Here is a 19035-nt window from a genome sequence, read left to right on the forward strand (position 1 = left end):
ATCTTTTTGATCTTGTACAAGTGAAACTGGAGCATATGACAGAGGTGAGACTATTTTTTCTGTTTATTTGTAGTAATATGCATTTGATATCATTAATTTGTGAATGATATACTACCATATTATTTGTATAAACTAAATGCATAAAAATGATAATTCATGCCAAAATAGTCTTGTTCAGCTGGCGAATATTACAGTTGCTGAAGTATTATGAATAACTATTTTGTTTTATTTAGTAGACAGTGCCAAAACTGATCTAATAGAATTCATAAACTACACCAGTCTTGAGCCCTATTTGTGTTAATGTCTTTTTCATTATTAGACAACAACATTATGATTTTTAATGTAACAAAAAGTTTGATACTACAGTAACGCCCAGAGTTCACTCAGCCACGTGACAGCTGTAGCAGAGAATATTATTCACCCTTGCCTCCCAAAGAGACAGCAACCTTCCGTCTTTTAGTGAAAATATAAGGACCACAGCCATGTTAATGCTTCATAGCAACATAATTGTCTCCCACCTATTTTCATAAACATGTAAACTGTGTATTCTTATTCAAGCTAAGTTTAAGCCAAGTCAGTAATTCTCTCTGTGCTGTAAGAGCATAGGCACTTGTCTTTCAGCTAACAGGAATTTAATCTACATAATCACAATAGTGAAGTGTGACTGGAAAATTATGTTTTTAAATTTCTCTTGAACTGTCACATATGGTGCCTCCTGCTTTTCTTTTCTTTCTTTGAGAAATGACTGTTCCACCCTTGAACTAGCTACTTCTGACATTCAGATACTTTGCCACTGATGAGGGTACAGCCAGGGGTATAATAAAAAGGATGTGTATGACAATGAGCAATATGAACAAAAGACAATTTTGTTAATTATTTCAGTTCTCTGCTTTAATTAAATGAAAATAAAATAAACAAATGTATATTGATTAATACATTTTTATTCTGAAATTTTTTTTTAATTCTTTCTTTTCTAGTTCTTATTTTGAGCTTGATACTCCTGTTTTAACCAATACAGTTCTTCCTCCTTTCTCTGGGTCTGCTACTTTTGAAGCACCATCTAAACTCCACTAATTCTTTCATATTTGAGAACACATATTTTTATTCTGAAAAGAAAATTAAGTTTTAAGCTGAGATGATAGTAGAAAAGGAAGAATGACATGTGTCACGTCTTCTCTTACTTCCCCTTTCCTCCCAGATTACATATAGCTGATAGAGATGAATGTACAAGCCAAAATTGTGTATGAAATAGTTACTGTTCCTCAAACATTTGGGATGAGAGACAAACACAACAGCTACAGCTTGCATACACGTATAAATCCATTTCTACCCAGGCAATACAACACATATTATGGTTGTACATTCTAAATGTTGGCATCTTATTCTTCATATACAACCCCAATATAATTATTAATAATCATCATATCACAAACAGGATTTGTATACACCCGAGAACTGCAAAAGAGGATGTAAAACTACTGTTCACTAATTCGGCATAGGTACTTTCTGTACAACACCAATTGTTGCTGTAATGAATTAATGATTCAAACACTTAAGTAAAACAGCAAGCTATCCAGTAATACCTCTCAGAATTGTCAGTCAAATCAGTCTCCATGATGGTTAAGTTGTCGCAGTTTGTTGGAGACTGAAAAGACCAATTATTTCACAAAGCTGATTGCATCGATGGTTGCTACCGTAGTAAGTGCTTTCTTACAAGTCATCATCAACCATACAACTAGATCTGATGGAATATTATCTTGCCTAGAAATGTCATTCGAGTCTAACTGACTGTGGCAGCCTTCCGTTGACAACTTAATCAAATCGTATATTTTACTGTAAATAACTTATAACCTACATTTCATGTATTGGGAACCACCAATCTGTAGCCTCTGCTACCTCGTTTTGTTATAACTGCTCTGCTGGTCTATGTGAAACTGCTTGTGAACTGAAACTTGCATATTCTTATCAGATAATTTATTCAGAAACTTAGAAAGATCTTTTCCTTGACAAACAACAAATATCTGTGCCTTTATCTAATTTAACGATAGATCGTTATGTTACACATAGAAGTACCTTACAAGCTTAGTTACATGTTTTGCAGTAATCTTTTCACTGTATGAGACAGCATCAGTTTTTGTGTTTTCTATTATGCTGTTGAGCTAATTTACAGCATCAACCATCTTCAAAGTATCCACAAGCAAACAGTTCTGCAATCTGGAGTGCTTATTGCTCATGCTAAACACTATTTCTGTAGATGACGATGAAATAAATATAAAATGATGTATGCGAAAATACCTAGCACACACTTCACTTGTTGCCAACTGAACTGGATGGGATTACTATTCCAGGAATAAAGTGACATTGTACAATGCGCACTGCAAGTTAACCTATGGTTAGCCTATTCGTTAGTTAGCTTTCCCTGGATTTATCCTGAGAATGTACAACTGGCCCTTAATTAGTTACATGTTCCTTAAGTCATCTGAACGATTCTCTTATCAAAATGATGTGGAACAAGTCAGTTTACAGGATATATACACGCGATTAGCTTACAGTATATGTACACATGATTAATGTTGACATTAATGAACATATTTTTAGTCATACTCTTGCAACTACACTTTTTTACTAGCTACCAGTTTTTAAGTAAAAATTCAATAATGGAATGAAAGGAACTGTGCTGGAGAAATGATTTTAAATTGCATTTAAAACTTGCTTTTCTACTTGTCAGACTTTTATGTTATTGGGCAAATGATCAAAAAACTTTCATTGCTGCAAACTGAATCCCTTTCTGAGCCACTGACAGATTTAAAAGTGGGTAATGAAGGTCATTTTTCCCCTCTAGTGCTGTAGATATGTACATCATGTTCTTATCAAACTATCATGGATTATTTATGATGAATTTCATTAACGAATATATGTATCGTGATAGCACAGTTAAAATGCTTAGCTCCTTGAAATGGTGTGTACTAAATCAGTTGTTGGTATAATTATTTGTTGAGGAAACCGAATGTAATTTTTTTTCTTCCAAAATTTAGGGAGAGTCCAATTTCAGAGAACCACGTAATACTTCTTTGGAGAATATCATTTACTAACTCTTCTGTTCCTTTATCTCTAATGTGATTTATTGTAACACTAATATTATCTGCAAAATGTAGTAATTTTGCTTGTTGAATGTTAATGGGAAGGTCTTTTACATATATAAGGAATAGGAATGGAGCCAAAATTGAACCCTGCGGGGCTACCCCATATTTATAGATTTCTGGAAAGCATTTAACAGGGTGCCCCATTGCAGACTGTTAATGGAATAAGTTCACAGATATGAGTGGTTCAAAGACTACTTAAATAATAGAACCAAGTATGTTGTCCTCCGCAGCAAGTGTTCATCAAGGGCAAGGGTATAATCAGGAGTGACCCAGTGTAGTGTGATAGGACCACTGTTGTTCTCTACAAACAAATGATTTGGCGGATAGTGTGGGCAGCAATCTGCAGTTTTTTGCTGATGACATGGTGGTGTACAGTAAGGTGTGGAACTTGAGTGACTGTAGCAAGATTTAAAAGGACGTGGACAAAATTTCTAGTTGGTGTGGTGAATGGCAATTAGTTCTAAATGTGGGAAAATCAAAGTTACTGCAGATGATTAGGAAGATCAAACCTGTAATGTTTGGATACACTATTACTAGTGTCCTGCTTGACACAATCAAGTCATTTAAATATCTGGGCATAACGTTGCAAAGCAATATGAGATGCAACGAGCATGCGAGAACTGTGGTAGGGAAGGCGAATTGTCGACTCAGTTTATTGGGTGAATTTTAGGAAAGAGTGGTTCACCTGTAAAGGTGACTCCATAGAGGGACGCTGGTGCGACCTATTCTTGAGTACTGCTCAAGTGTTTGGGATCCTTGCCAGGTCAGATCAAAGGAAGACATTTAAGCAATTCAGGGGCATGCTGCTAAGATTTATTACCAGTAGGTTTGAACAACACGCAAGTGTTACGGAGATGCTAAGGGATCTCAAATGGGGAATCCCTGGAGGAAAGGCGACGTTCTTTCCGAGAAACACTACTGAGAAAATACAGACGACTGGCATTTGAAGCTGACTGCTGAATGATACGGACAACATACGTTGTACGTAAGGAGTGCGAAAATAAGATATGAGAAATTAGGGCTCATACAGAAGCATATAGGGATCTTTTTTCCCTCATTCTATTTGTGAGCGAACAGGAAGAAAAATGTCCAGTAGTGGTACAAGGTATCCTCCGCCATGCACCACATGGTGGCTTGCAGGGTATTGATATAGATGTAGATGTTTTGGAAAAAGATGTCAGTACGGAAATTGGACAATAATTGTTTAAGTATTTCTTGTCAGCTTTCTTATGAAGAGGTTTAACAAATGCATATTTTGACTTGTCTGCAAAAATTCTCTGCACCAGTGGAACATTGCATGTATCACTAAGGACATTACTTATTAAGTTGGAACAACTATTCAGAATTCTGTCTGAAATTCAATGTACACGACTTGAGCTTACAGTTTTCAGAATTTGTATAGTTCTACTAATTTCAGTGAAGATTGTCCTACTTCTAGCTGCTCAAAGTTTTGTGGAACGACATTTTTTATATATTCTCTTGCTGCTTCAACGGAATCACATAATCCTACCTTTGCTGCTACATTTAGAACGTGACTGTTTAAAGTACTTGCAACTAGTGAATTATCAGCCACAACAGTGTCACTTAGTTTTACTGTTATCGAAGAAAGTAAATGTCACACGACTGACCAAGATAAGTACATTTAGGTGGTATCACTTTCATGGTGTAGGTCAGTTGAGCATTGTAATCATCTACAAAAGCGCTATTGCAGGATTGTATATTTGCCCACCCCATGAATCAAGTATAAGGAAAGATTTATTTTGCTGCACACAATGTTTAAGGTGATCCAAATATGACTAATAAAGAGTTGGGAGGCCAACTCCCCAGTTCTGATCGTATGATGAAAATTATTATAAATTCCCTCCGGATAGCTCCAACATCTCTAGAGACCCATAGACTGTACTTTCCACTGGGTTCTTGCAAACACAAGAACAATACAGGCAGCAGTTTTTTGAATGCAGTGACAAAATGCTACACGGTGTACGAGTGTGTAACTTTATACACACTACTGACTGCAACAAACATTTTCTTCTTGCCTCTGAATGTCAATGTACATTTTATATTGACACTGGTTGGTTGGTATTTATGACAAAATCTCGGTCATAGGTTGTAAACAAGTCTTTGGTCTGCCACTGAAAGAGCTCGGCAGCTTCAAGAGCTGTTTCAATCTATGTCACCTCTTTCTTGGAAATTTATTTGGTGACCTGGCATTGGCGTATTCTGTATCTTGTTTTGAACCTATGTTGTTGATGTCATGAACTGAAAATCACTCTCCTCTGACTTATACTGCATACTTGTAGCTATCACCCATTGCTGAAGAGTTGTCTCATCACATGCTGGGCAAGTTACTGGGCTTCAATGAATATACCGAACATCCATTTACCACTAAAATTTCCTTTCTCACTAACCATGAAGTTGCTCCCTTTCATTTGGAGTGTTTTCTAATTCCAATTAGGATGGGGGGAGCCATGCACGCACACACACAAAATTGTACCGTACTGTACAATGCGAAGGACATTGTGTAAAATAGTTATTACCTTTTCAATACACGCATGAAATTAATTTCCCAAATTTACACGTAATTCTTTTCATGCCAAGTTTTTACAAAGTTTATTTCCATTTAGGCTGAATAATATTTATTTTATGTGCTGAATATATTCTTTTTGTCTTAATTTGTAATGTTCTCAACTACGATTTCTGAGTTTCAGAGCCTTCCAATTTAGAGAAAAATTGTACATAAAATGACAATGTGGGAACAGGCAATATGGAACAAAATGTTTTAATGGTGTGTACAAATGTTAATATCAAAATGAAACCTTCTACCTCAGTAAGTAACTAAATCTGAAGCACGAAAACTTTAAATGAAATATTCCAAAATCATAGCACAATGGTTAACTGAAGCAAGAAAACTTCAAATGAAATATTCCAAAATTGTAACACAGTGGTTAACTCTCATACCTTGTACTTTCTTCTTGTAATCTTCTGGTTTGTGTAAGTACATAGCTGCTGCATCTCCATTCAATGGGTCAATAGGATTTGGATATGTTAGCAACTGAGGCAGGAACGACTCAAAAATATTTGACAAGTCTGTGAAAGGAAATAATGCTCATTTACTTCATTGTATCCATATACATACATATGTGTGAAAATAATGTTTTTTTTTAATTACAGCACTTAAAAATCAAATCAAAGTGTGAATAGTGCACAATGATTTCAACAAATTACCTGGAGAAGTATATGCTTCAAAAGGCATTAAAAAACTAAGCAACATAATTTGCATTTTGGGGAATGCTATTTACCTATATTTCTCTCAGTAGACCATAAACAGAGGAACTGGGTAGTACTACCAATAACAAGTTAGGGATGGAGGATGGGAATATAAAGGGAAGCTAAAACCAAGATATGGTGTGAGGGATGATAGTGTATAGTGTATGCATTTTTAGTAAATAAACAGCCGAAGCAAAATTTAGTTCAACAACAATAGTGTTCCACATTCTCACTCTAAGACTTTAAAATCTCTTTTAAACCGAAGCATTTTATCCATAGACAATTCCAAGTACAATAAAGTGTCCTTATGAGGACAAAGAGATTACATTCTCATAGGTTCTGCATCCACTTAAACCCATGCTTAAAGCATAACTAACCACATGTTGCAGTTAACTACTTACACATGAAGTCTGAAGCAGACTTTTTGATTCCTATTAATGAAACTTACTTTCACAACAATCTGGGTTCGAAAATCCACAGATATAAAGAGAAAATTATGTCTACATTTTATTTGCAAATATCTACGTAATAACAAAATACTTAACTTCGAAACAAACTCATTATCAAAAGAGATACAATATACAACAACCCACACACAATTTCCTCCATCCTCCCCTCCCCCACTACATAATTTTACAACCTTTTTTTTACCACTGTTGTAAAACATGAGTGTACTCATGTACAGTTAGCAGGACATAATTTCTTATTCTGGTACTTTTATTTTACAGAAATCGTGCAATATGTGAAACATATTCCTTCATGTTTACTCAAAAATTGTCACTATCTTTCATCTGTTTTGAAACAAAATGGAAAATGAATAATCTCATTTCTCCAAAGTACCTAGAATATACTTTAAGTAACTGATAGTACGTTGAGGAGGAGGTTTGGGGTAAGCAAAAGTGTCACTTTGACTCTGTTCAATGTTGCCACAGCAATATTACTTATCATTTTATACATGACTGCCAGACTACATGAATACTATTATTCTATTACCTGACACTTGATAATTTCTTTCTCTTTACTGCCACTTAGTCACAGATATCTCCTACTGAAGCAAATAAGAACTTGACTGATATCAGACTTTTGTACAGCAACAGAGTTGCATGAATATGAAATAATGTATTTACCTACTTGAGGAAGATGATAACTACGTGCTGATGATTTTCCTTGAAAATGTGTATTGGTTTCACGTGAATAGTAGTACCATCTGTGAAACAAAGCATAAGAAACAATGTGTTGCACATGGAAGTGCAACACGAAGAGTCAACCAGAAAAATTCTTGCTTGAATTTTAGCAGAAACCACACACCTGTAAATGTAAAATACAAGTGTAAAGGAGAAAAAGAAAAAAAAAGGAAAAAAGAAAAACAGACAACTGTTGACAATGTCAAAGACACACTCAGCACGAAGTAGCAATTTTTGGCATCTGAAAAAGAAAATATGGACATGATACATCCTGCAATATTTATGCAGAAATATATGTCATCTTACAGGCTCCAGTTAATGCAGAAGACAATAAACAGTCTTGCGATCCTGGCACAGCATTTAATGTAACTATTACCTCTGTACAAGCCTGAATGGAACAAAAATGACAATCTATTGTGCACAAAACAGCAATCTTGTGCAAATATGTGATCAGCCATTCATCTATTTCAGCCAATAGGTGAATGTATCTTTGAAAGTGTACATTTTTATATAATGCACCTTCCACAATTTATATTATAAAGATTGGGGTAGTGGTACTCAAAATAATAAAACTTGCTCACAAAATAAATTTGTGATCCAGAAACAACTTAAACAAGAACCAAGCATTCACAATGTTTCGTCAACACGTGTATCCAAATCTCTGTTAAACCAATACATTTAAGGAGTCTTGAGTCACTCAAGTAGCAGAGGAAAATCAGTTTAAATTAAATATTTTATATGAAATTTTAAAACTCTGATTTTTAAGCACCATCAATATAACAGTACTGGCTGAATAATTTTTTCTTTCTATAATGGGCAACACATAAATCAATTTAATTCAAATGATCAACACAACAAAGAAAAGTGACAAAAGCATATATTTTAATAACACAAGAGGCCTGCAGAACTTTACTGGTGTACACGTGTATGCAATGTGAACTGGCACTTCAGTTCCCCTATTTTCCAGCCATGTTTTGTCTTAAGTGAAATTCCAGTCTTCATTAAATCATATTTGAACAAAACTTTATGCATGTCAACAGTTAGCTGCTTTTCATTTTACTGTGATACTGTGTTGCACTAATACTTAAAAATGGAGGCATAAACTTTAATCCTCAGATCGTCGTGGTTAAAGCTAGACATTCTTTCTTCCTTTCCCCTAGAGCTTATCTCACCTACTACGGTGTCTGCTTTTCTACAATCTGACAAATTTTATTTCAACATTAACTTTGAACCTGGATGCCCATCCTGGCACCACACTGATCACAGTAACCTAAGGGAGGGATGTCATGTACAAGGTGTGATCAAAAAGTAATGGGAATTTTTGTTTTTCTTAAAGAATCTTTATTTATTCATCAACATCAACTTCGTCCCCTACAGGGCCTCTCAGATATAATACACTTGTTCCAGTGCTTTTTACAATCTTGGAAGTACTTCTCGAACACGCTTTTCATTACGATGTTCAGCTCCTTCAGCTGCTTCTGTTTTTACCTCATCAATGGTGGCAAAGGACATCCTTTCATGGTTCTCTTCAGCCTTGGGAATAGAAAGAAGTCACAGGAGCCATATCCAGCAAATATAGTGACTGAGACAACATAATTCTTTTTTTTTTTCTCCACCAAAAAGTCATGAACAATCACAGGTATGAGCAGGAGTATTATCATGATGCAATTTCAACGAGTGGTTCTGGCACAATTCTGGTCATATTCTTCAGAGCGCTTCGCACAAATGGCACATTAATTTCCAGGTAGTATTCCTTATTGATCATTGACCATAAGGTAGGAACTCATGATGCACTACCCCTTGTAATCTAAGAAAACAGTGAGAATAATCTTCACATGTGATCAAACTTCTTCAATTTTTTTCAGTCTTGGCTCTTCAGGCAGTTTTTATTTTGACAAAAGGGAATTCATTTCAACATAATACTCTTATACGTACATTTTGCCACCTCTGTTAAAAGCTCTGTATTGTTGTCAACTTCATTCAGAAATTCCTCGGCGATGTTTACACGACAATGTTTTTGGTAGAAATTAAACAATTTTGCTGCTACACATTTCAAGCCCAAAACATAAGAATTGCTCGACATGAGCCAAAGGGTATACCAACATCATCAGCAACTCTCTGATGGTGATTCAGTGGTTTTTCTTGAACTGTATTCTTTACTACTTCTACATTGTTCTCAGTAACTGATGTGCTAGGGCATTTGGGGCAGTTATCTTCAACATCTACTCAACCCTATCTGAAATGTTTATACCACTCAAACTCTTGTCTTATTCATAGTAGATTCACCAAAAGCCACCGTCAACATTTTTAATATGATGCTGCTCTTTATTCTATTTTTCAAGCAAAATTTAATGCATATTCTTTCATCCATCTTTTCTGAAAGTAAAAATTCAAAAACACGTATAATCTTTTCGACTGTCAACAATAAGCTAAATATTCAAACCAGCTGAGAACGCAAACAAACATCAGGAACATATGTACCAACAGATTTGTAAAAATTTGAAAATTCCAGTTATTTTTGGATCACACCTCGTATGCCATCTGGCCTGTAACTCGCATAAACTTTGTCCTGTGCATCACTGTTTTTTAATTGTTTGCGTATCCTACTGCTTGAGGTGGAATTTGGTGACTGGCCTAACATTTGCCTAAACAAGTATGGAAAACAAGCCTAAAAATCACATGCATGCTGGCCAGTGTATCAGTCCACTGTCATTAACTCACTGCACAGGTTTGATCCAGGTCCAAGTCTGAGTTACCTCCCTGTGTCGTAAGCTAGCATGCTGTGTGTTACACTATATAAGCAAGTCCATGTTAAACCTTGAGATTAATGATAAATTTTTGATTTGTTTCATGAAAACAGGATATGATGCTCACACAAAATATGCTGCTTACTAACATGACAAAAAGAGGAGAAGAGGTCTCTCAAACCTTTAGTGCTGATGACTCAATGGTTGGTCGGTCGGTTGGTTGGTTGGGGGAGGGTAACAGTGAGGTCATCAGTCCCATGATCTAAGGTCGCTGAAACCAAGGGAGGAAGTACACAAACAGCACAGTCCAGTCAAGAGAAAGGGAAAACAGGTAAACAAAGAGGTAAAAGGAACATCAGTGCAGAAAGAAGAGTACAAAATTGGAGGCGGAGGGTGGGGGGAAAGGGGCAAACAGGCGTGCTCCCAGAGACGCTACGCGCATTGGGGCACCAACATTGCTGCCGACCACTCCTGATCCCTGCACCATGCCATGATCGCAACACAAAAGGGTGAACACCAGAGGAGAAAGACATAATAAAATGGAGAACTTTGCAGCACAAAAGACCAGACAAAACAGAGGGGGGAAGGGGGGGAACCAGGTCCGTGTGGAGACAAGGCCAAGGCTTTCATAACCAACGCCAACACTAATTAAGGGGCTCCAATTCCAGAGCGAAATTCAGTTACTCAATCCTGAGAGGACGAATCACTTTCACAAAAAAAAACCAAGGACAGAAGGTCATCTGCTAACATGGGGGACAAGAAAGGTGTGAGGCTGTATTTTGTGGTAGGGCCAAAAGTTGGGGGCAGTCCAGCAAAATATGGATCACCATGAAATGAGCTTCACAACTACAAAGGGGAGGAGGTGGGGGTGGGTGGCACGGCGGCTTATTGTGGAGTAAAAACTCATGGGTCAAACAACACATGGCGGGAGTCTCCTTGATGGTTTAAAGTTTATTAGATGATGGAGAGTGGGGGGGTAGGTGGAGGTGGTGGGGGGGGGGGGGGGGCGGAGATGGTAGCCTCCCAAGACTCAGCCCACAACTGAGCAAAAAAGGACTTGATGTAAAGCTGCAAATCCATCCCTGGAAGGGTCACAGAGGAAGTGGGGTCGGTGGCCACATCCTGGAGCTGTTGCTCCACAGATGCCGCCAAGTAGCATGCAGAACAGGGGTGACCAACTGTCCGGCAAAGACCACAAGTCCATTAACAGCAATGAGCAAAGGAAGGACACTTAATACACAGACCTGTGGAATGCCATTCTCCTGGATCTATGGAGAGCTGAGAATGGTGCCACTCTGAATGATCAGTGAGACAGGAACTGGCATATAAAAATCGGGAGGGAGGGGGGGGGGGGGCTCCCACTCATGGAGTGTAAGTAGGATGTGGTGGCACCTAGCTGTCATAGGCCTTACGAAGATCGAAGAAAACTGCAACAAGATGGCAGCACTGAGAGAAGGCCTGTCGAACTGCGGTTTTCAATCAAAGCAGATGATTGATCTGAGACTGACGATCCCAAATGCCGCACTGGTAAGGAGATAAAAGGTCCCAAGATTTGCAGACCCAACTGAGTCAATGAGCCACCATCCCTTCAAATAACTTGCAAGCAACACTGGTCACACACACTGGCCAGTACCTATCAAGGAATGATTGATCCTTGCCAGGCTTAAGGACAGAACCACAATACTGTGCGTCTATTGAGAGGGAAAATGCCTTGGAGCCAAATACAGTTAAACACCTGGAAGAGATATTGTCGTTGTGGAGGATTTAAGTGTTGAAGCAATTGGTTATGGATAGAAACAGGTCCAGGACGTGAATCTTGGGAAGAAGAGAGGGCCAGAAGTAGTTTCCATACAGTGAAAGGTTCACTGTAGGATTCCTCCTGACAAGGGGTAAAACGTAAATGGGTAAATTCAGCCCACTGTTTCCAGAGGAGTAAGACAGCTGGATAGGAGGCTGAGCCGATGCTGTTGCAAAATGGGTCATGAAATGTTCCACAAGAACTGATGGATCCATACAAGTGGCCTACTTGGAAGGGCAATGCCTGGAATGGAAGACTGCTGCTGGAAACCTTAGAGCAGGCTGTTCCAGCTTGTCGGCTCCGTTGTGAGCTGCGGAGCGCTCCCTGCTCCAGGGAGCCATGTCGCTCGCTTTGACCAGTCCAGTGGGCCGGCACGCCGGCACGTGGAACGGCTGGCTGAGGCAGGCAGCAAGGCGAGCGTCTTGACGTGCCAGCTGCGTCTTACAGGATCGACAACCTTATACTCTTAGCTGCTAAGACGTGGTGACGTGCTACACCAGGAAATACGATGTTCAGGAAATAAATAAGAAACAACTGTTTTACAAGAAATTGCATACTAACTTTATTGGGTCTCTGTAGCTTGACATTTTCTTTTCATTACAAGATCGGAAATATCAGGCGTCAAAGTGTTCGCAGAGTTAATGCGGAGGATGGCCTTCATTGTTGCATCCTGAAGAAACGATCGTTCCTTACTTTTTACTTTTTTCATTACTGAGAAAAGCTGATCACAACAATACATAGATCCAAACATGCACATGATCTGAGTCGCATTGTTGTGAAGCTTGGGAAATGTTTTTGCTGTAATGAACGTGTTGTAGTACCTCTCTTTCAACAAAGTTGAATTTTGCAAATCAATTATCTCCAATTGAAGTGACGGTGACAAGTAATCGGGGGAAACTGAAAAAGGAGTGCTGAACACCTTCAGTTCCATTTCCAAACTAGTGAGGTCTCGGAATCGTGTTTCAAACGACGTGATGAGCTGCTTTAACTTTGCTTGGTAATCGCCGAAAGTAGTACCTTCAGGTAGTTCTAAAGAAGCAAGACGACTGAAGAACGTTAAATGTCCATTACTAATCTGCCTCTCAAATAAACGTAACTTTTCCATGAACGCTTTGATCTGGTCGTGCATGTCAACGATTAGCTGCCCTTTGCCCTACAGTGACAGATTTAAATTATTCAGATGCATAGTTATATCAGCTAGGAACGCCAGGTCTGATATCCATTTTATATCTTTCAGACAACACATTTCTTCCCCTTTCATTTCGAGAAAAAGGGATATTTCCTCACGAACGGCAAAGAAAACATCAAGAACTTTTCCCCGACTCAGCCAACGAACTGTACTGTGGTAAGGTATATCCCCATACTCCGCTTCGATATCTTTCAGGAATCCTTTGAATTGGCGATGATTCATACCGTGACGCTGCACAAAATTCACACACTTCACGACATCTTTCATTACGCCACCTAGCTCTACTGTTTCAGCACACAGTGCCTCTTGGTGAATAAAACAATAAAGAGTCAAAATGTCTTTCCCGAATTCGTCCCTGAGTTTATTTTTCAAACGAGAAGCAAAACCTTGGTGACGCCCGATTATTTGTGGTGCACCGTCTGTCGCTACAGAATGGTGCTTATCCCACGGCAAATTCATATTGTCCACTGACTCACAAACAGCTTCAAAAACGTCATGTCCTGTTGCGGTGTAATCGAGTGGTACCACATCCAAGAGTTTCTCAGTTACTTGCAACTCCATGTCGACACCACGCACAAAGACTGCAAGTTGAGCACAGTCCGATATGTCGGTGCTTTCGTCAAGCGCTAGCGAAAATGCAACAAAGCTCTCCACCTTTCTCCTGAGGTGTGTCTAAATCGACTGCCTTGTCCAAGATTCGACGAGACATTGTTTGCTTCGACAGGCAAACCCCTTCAACTGCCTGCACCTCCATTGGAAACAAACATTTTGCAACAGCTACCATGCACGATTTAACGAGTGGTCCCACCGAAAATGGCTTGCCACTTGTCGCAATGATGTGAGCGATGCCGTAGCTTGCTCGAAGTGCAGATTCAGTAGTGTTTTCTCAGCTCTCATTCGCCTGAAAATTATAAACGCATTACAGAACATGAACTATGTTGCATGTTTTGATACCCTCCGTATTACGAAACTGTTTTTGAACTTACGTCTCCTGCTATGTCGTTCTTAAGCCTGGCTACCAGTTCTCTGCGTGCAACGCCTTCTAGCTGATCGTAGTGCGCAGCGTGAAGACGTGTATAATGTCGTTGTGTATTGTACCTCTTCGCAGAATTGAATACTTTATGACATACAAGACATTGCGGACGACCATCCCTCTCAATGAATAGAAAGGTATCCTCCAACGGAGGTAAAGGGCTCCCGCGGCTAGTCATAGCTGTCATTGAACAAGGATTATTGCGTCAGTTGCGGCTGCATGCGGCCAGGGGGCAGTGAGTTCGCTTTCCCCCTCCATGCGGGCTCCGAGCTGCCGCAGTGAGCGCTCCGGAGCGCTCCGGCTCCCTGGAGCTCGGTTGGAACAGCCTGCCTTAGAGGGTGCAGAGCGTAGCCATGATGGAGGGACAGAAGAACCTAGAGATGACACAAAGCATTCTCAACACACCTGTTTGATTTGTTTGGTTAAGTAACGAACTTTGGTGCAAAGACATTTATAGGTAATAAGACTGGTGGAGGACGGGTACCACTTAAGATGTTGTAAGGCATGAAGGCGATCACATGTGGCAATTCCAGTGGTCGTGCTCCACCATGGAGCTGGTCGGCAGTGAACGGGGCCCATTGAACAGGGAACAGAAATTCCAGCAGCGAGAATTATCCTATCGGGCAGATTATGAATGATGTCATCAATACAACCTGACTATAAAGGTGTAAACATGAGCTGGGAGGTATATACAAGCCAATCAGCAAGGGGGTAACCTTGCCATCAGGAGGTGGGAAAGGAATGAGAGAATCAATGGCAAGTGGTTACTAGCAGAGGTCATCAAGTTTGGTTTTGGCTTGGTTTTGTTTTAGGGTGCAAAAAACAACTGGGGTCATACACACCCAAGTCAAAACTATAGAACACTAACACAGAGACGAGGGAAACGACTATATGTCAGTCCCAATGAAGAGAATAGGAGACAGCTAAAAAAAGGCACATAGAAAAAGTGCTAAAAAGCACCATACAAAAATGGAGGTCCAAAACTAAAAATTAACTGGCCTTCGCCATATTGCTTCAGCGGATAAAAAGTAAAATGTGGCCGACAGCCCGCGCGTCATTCGCTAAAATGGCTGATAAATCAGATGGCAAACCCAAGCTGGAACGTAGTAAAAAAAAAAAAAAAAAAAAAAAAAAGGGCATACCAGTAAGAAGTGGTAGACAGTTAAAATTTGGACGTAAGGCGTACAAAGAGTTGGGGCAGCTTCACTGAGCAAATGGCAATAGCTAAAAAGGCAGTGCCCAATATGCAGCTGAGTTAAAATAATCTCCTCCTGGCAGGAGGGCCGAGAAGAGGTCATCCAAGGCACCAGGAGAGGCTTAATGAGTCGAAGCTTATTCCCATTAAGGGAGGACCATTGACAATGCCAAAGGGACACCACCTCCTGACAGACAGCAATGCAGATATCAGCGGAGGGAATAGAGGTACAAGGACTGCAGCCTTGGCAGCAGCGTCAGCAGCCTCGTTTCCTGGCAGACCAACATGACCAAAGACATGACCAGGGACCCATAGAAAAATGACAGTTTTCCTGGACCCACTGCACTAAGGGATGAGCAGTGTACAGCACACACACACTCTGGAGAGCACTAAGCGAGTCTGAGCAGAGCACACAATTGGGAAGGCTGTGTCGCTGGATGTACTCCGTGGCCTGATACAAGGAGAAAAGCTCGGCTGTAACTACTGAGGAATGTGCTGGAAGCAGATATCAAAAGACACGGGTGCCAATGACAAAGGCACACCTGACCCCACGGTCAGTACAGGAGCCAGCAGTTTATACAAAGGTACTATCACTAAGTTCCATACGAAGGTTGTGAAACGAAGCATAGATCGGGGCTGGAGTAGTGTTCTTAGGAAGCGAATGAAGGCCATGGTTAACATGGGCCGCTTCACGAGGCCAAGGTGGTGAGGGGTTGCATTTAGCGTGAAGTTAAGCTGCAGGGCAGGTGTCCACATAAGCCTCACGTGTAAAGAGTACGGAGGATTCCGGTTCTCCAGCAGGTGTCTTAGGCCTTCTGCAAATTGAGAACACAGACACAGTCTGGGATTTCCACAGAAAACCATTCGTGACGTGGGTGGACAAAGTAACAAGATCGTCAATTGCAGAACGCCGTGCTTGAAATCCACACTGTGCTTTCGTGAGTAAGTGGTCTAGAGACTCTAGCCGCCACATCAGCTGGGCATGAATCATACGTTCCATCACCTTGCAAACGCAGCTGGTAAGAGAGATGGGGCGGTAGCTCGAAGGAAGGTTTTTGTCCTTACTGGGCTTAGGTATGGGTACGACTGTGGATTCACGCCAGCGTCCCCATTGTCTTGCAACACAAAGTTTCTACAGTGGGTAATTACAGCAACCATCCACAGATAAAGTAGAGAGCTCTGCAGGCTGTGGAATAACTGCTACTGAAGGAAACAGTCTGACAAACAAAGACAGAAACAACAGTGGAGCAACAAGCACCAATGCCCAAATACTGTGAAAGCAAATACAACAAATAACATTCTGATTACAAAGTAGATGGTGGTGGTGGTGGTGGTGGTGGTGGTAGTGGTGGGAGAGGAGGGGGACCTAGCTCAAAGGGAACTGAATAAAATATTTCAATAACCACAATACAGAGTGTTTAAGAAATAGCAGAATTATAAAATTTTATTATGAACAAAATATATACAAGACAGACAATTTATGTGTACATAACAGAACCTAACATGCATTATTTTTGTGCTTAATGTGGATTAATGCATTCTGTGGCACTACTACACAGAACAAGGTAGTGCAGTAGTTGAGAAAACATTGGGCTTTCTTTCAGTTTAAAGCTCCATTCCTCCATGTAAGTTTCCTGTTGTATCCTTAACTCTCTTAAAACAAATTCTGAGAGTTTAGGATTTCTACAAAATCTGTAAACATGGGAAATCCAGCTTCCATATTTTTCCAAGCAGTGGATTTTATAGGGCTTTGAGCAAGGGCTTCTGGTGTTCATTCAACACTTGGATGTGACATTTGTAAGTTCTTTCAAATGTAACTTCCTTCAGAAATTATTCATGCTTTTTGTAATTTAGTTTTCAATGATGATTTCTTAGTACAATTTGTGTTGTAGCTCTAGCTGAACATAACATATAAGTGCACAATTTGAGAGTTGTATGAAATGATACTATTTCACTAGTAACATTGGGGGGGCGGGGGTGGGGGGACACACCTAAACTACCTCACACTGGTTGATAGAACATCCAAGTAGCACTGTAGTAATTCAAAATTATTTTTTATTTATTTATGTCTAAAGAGTTCCTACACACTATAGTTTTCATCTTGTAAAAATCTGAAATGTTCTCTTTCTTTATCATATTCCCTATAAATTTGTATTTTTTTTAAACATTTTTCTTTTTCCTCATAATTTATAATTTAATGAAGACCACGATATACCTATTCCTGTCCATCAAGAACAAGCGGATTACAGAGTGATCACAAAACTATCATCATAATTAGCAAATTGAGGCAATATCATTCCTGATTAATTTGCATTAAAACAGGTACATAGAAATAATATGATGTCTGAATAAAAACAAAATGCTTTCAATAATATAATAATTTTAAATATTTGCATATTGTCTTCATCCAATTAAAAAATATGACCTAAGATAATTGTTAACCATAATCTCAAAACTTCCACTAACTAGAGAAATGCTGTGTCTGGTAAACAATATTTTGTAAATGATGTCACAGAAATTAAATTCAGTAATATGCACTGAATATATCACAAGTGAAATGAACACACTAACTGCAATATCAATAAACAGAACACAAATATAAAAATGTATTTGTTAGTGAACATCTGAACTGGAAGAAATGGTGATGAACTTCTCAATCCATAAGGTTTGCAATAGATTTTCCAGTTTCCACAACCTTTTGTCTGAGAAAGCACAGTGGGGTTGGGAAGGGGGAATGGGGGCACAGTTCATGCAATAGCAATGATCCAGAAGAGGAAATGAAAACTGTCAATCTATGGTGCTGCCAGGCTGTCAATGTCAACGGTTCCTACTGATGCTCTTTGTGTGCCATACCTCTCTTCCACCAGATTTCATATAAAAAGTGCTGGCTGGGCACTATCAACTGGTGGTATTAGTTTAATGTTGCGCTCAATGCAATCTCCACCGGATCTAATTACAGCAAACTATGCTTCACCTGGGCAACGCCCTAGCCACACTGGATACACCGGTTCCCGTCAGATAACCGAAGTTAAGTGCTGTTGGGTGTGGCCAGCACTTGGATGGGTGGTCTGGTCCACCATGCACTATTGCCATTTTTCTGGGTGCACTGAGCCTCGTGATGCCAATTGAGGAGCTACTCAACCAAACAGTAGTGGGTCTGGTCACAGAAAACCATTATAATGAGAAGGAGAGCGGTGTACTGACCACATGCCCCTCCTATCCGCATCCTCAGCTGAGGACGATATGGCGGTCGGATGGTAACAAAGGGCCACTTGTGGCCTGAAGACAGAGTATAATAATTTATTGTGTTTGCTGCTTACCAATAGTTTGTGATATCACTGAATTACTTACAAGTACTATTACCTCCTACAACTGTAACTGTGTGTGTGTGTGTGTGTGTGTGTGTGTGTGTGTGTGTGTGTGTGTGTGTGTTTTGGCCCCAGAGCACACGATGGAAAAACTGCCATAAAAAAACACTT

The 19035-nt window shown here is 39.6% G+C and overlaps 1 protein-coding gene across 4 annotated transcripts in view; it reads right to left on the reverse strand.

Annotated features, from left to right (window-relative positions):
• Positions 1-19035, reverse strand: part of LOC126469778 (ubiquitin-conjugating enzyme E2 H) — a 145378-nt gene that overhangs the window by 64906 nt on the left and 61437 nt on the right. For 3 of the 4 annotated variants that reach the window (XR_007586073.1, XR_007586072.1, XM_050097015.1), the window contains exon 4: positions 6102-6230. Coding sequence is in view for 2 of the 4 variants with exons in the window: in XM_050097015.1 (XP_049952972.1) it covers positions 6102-6230 (129 nt within the window). In the remaining 2 variants the exon portion in view is untranslated. Of the gene's footprint in view, positions 1-979; positions 1107-6101; positions 6231-19035 lie in introns of those variants that run through there. The other variant, XM_050097017.1, reaches the window with a different exon arrangement.

Source organism: Schistocerca serialis, chromosome 3 (genome assembly GCF_023864345.2).
Source record: "Schistocerca serialis cubense isolate TAMUIC-IGC-003099 chromosome 3, iqSchSeri2.2, whole genome shotgun sequence".
Classification (NCBI taxonomy): Eukaryota; Metazoa; Arthropoda; class Insecta; order Orthoptera; family Acrididae; genus Schistocerca; species Schistocerca serialis.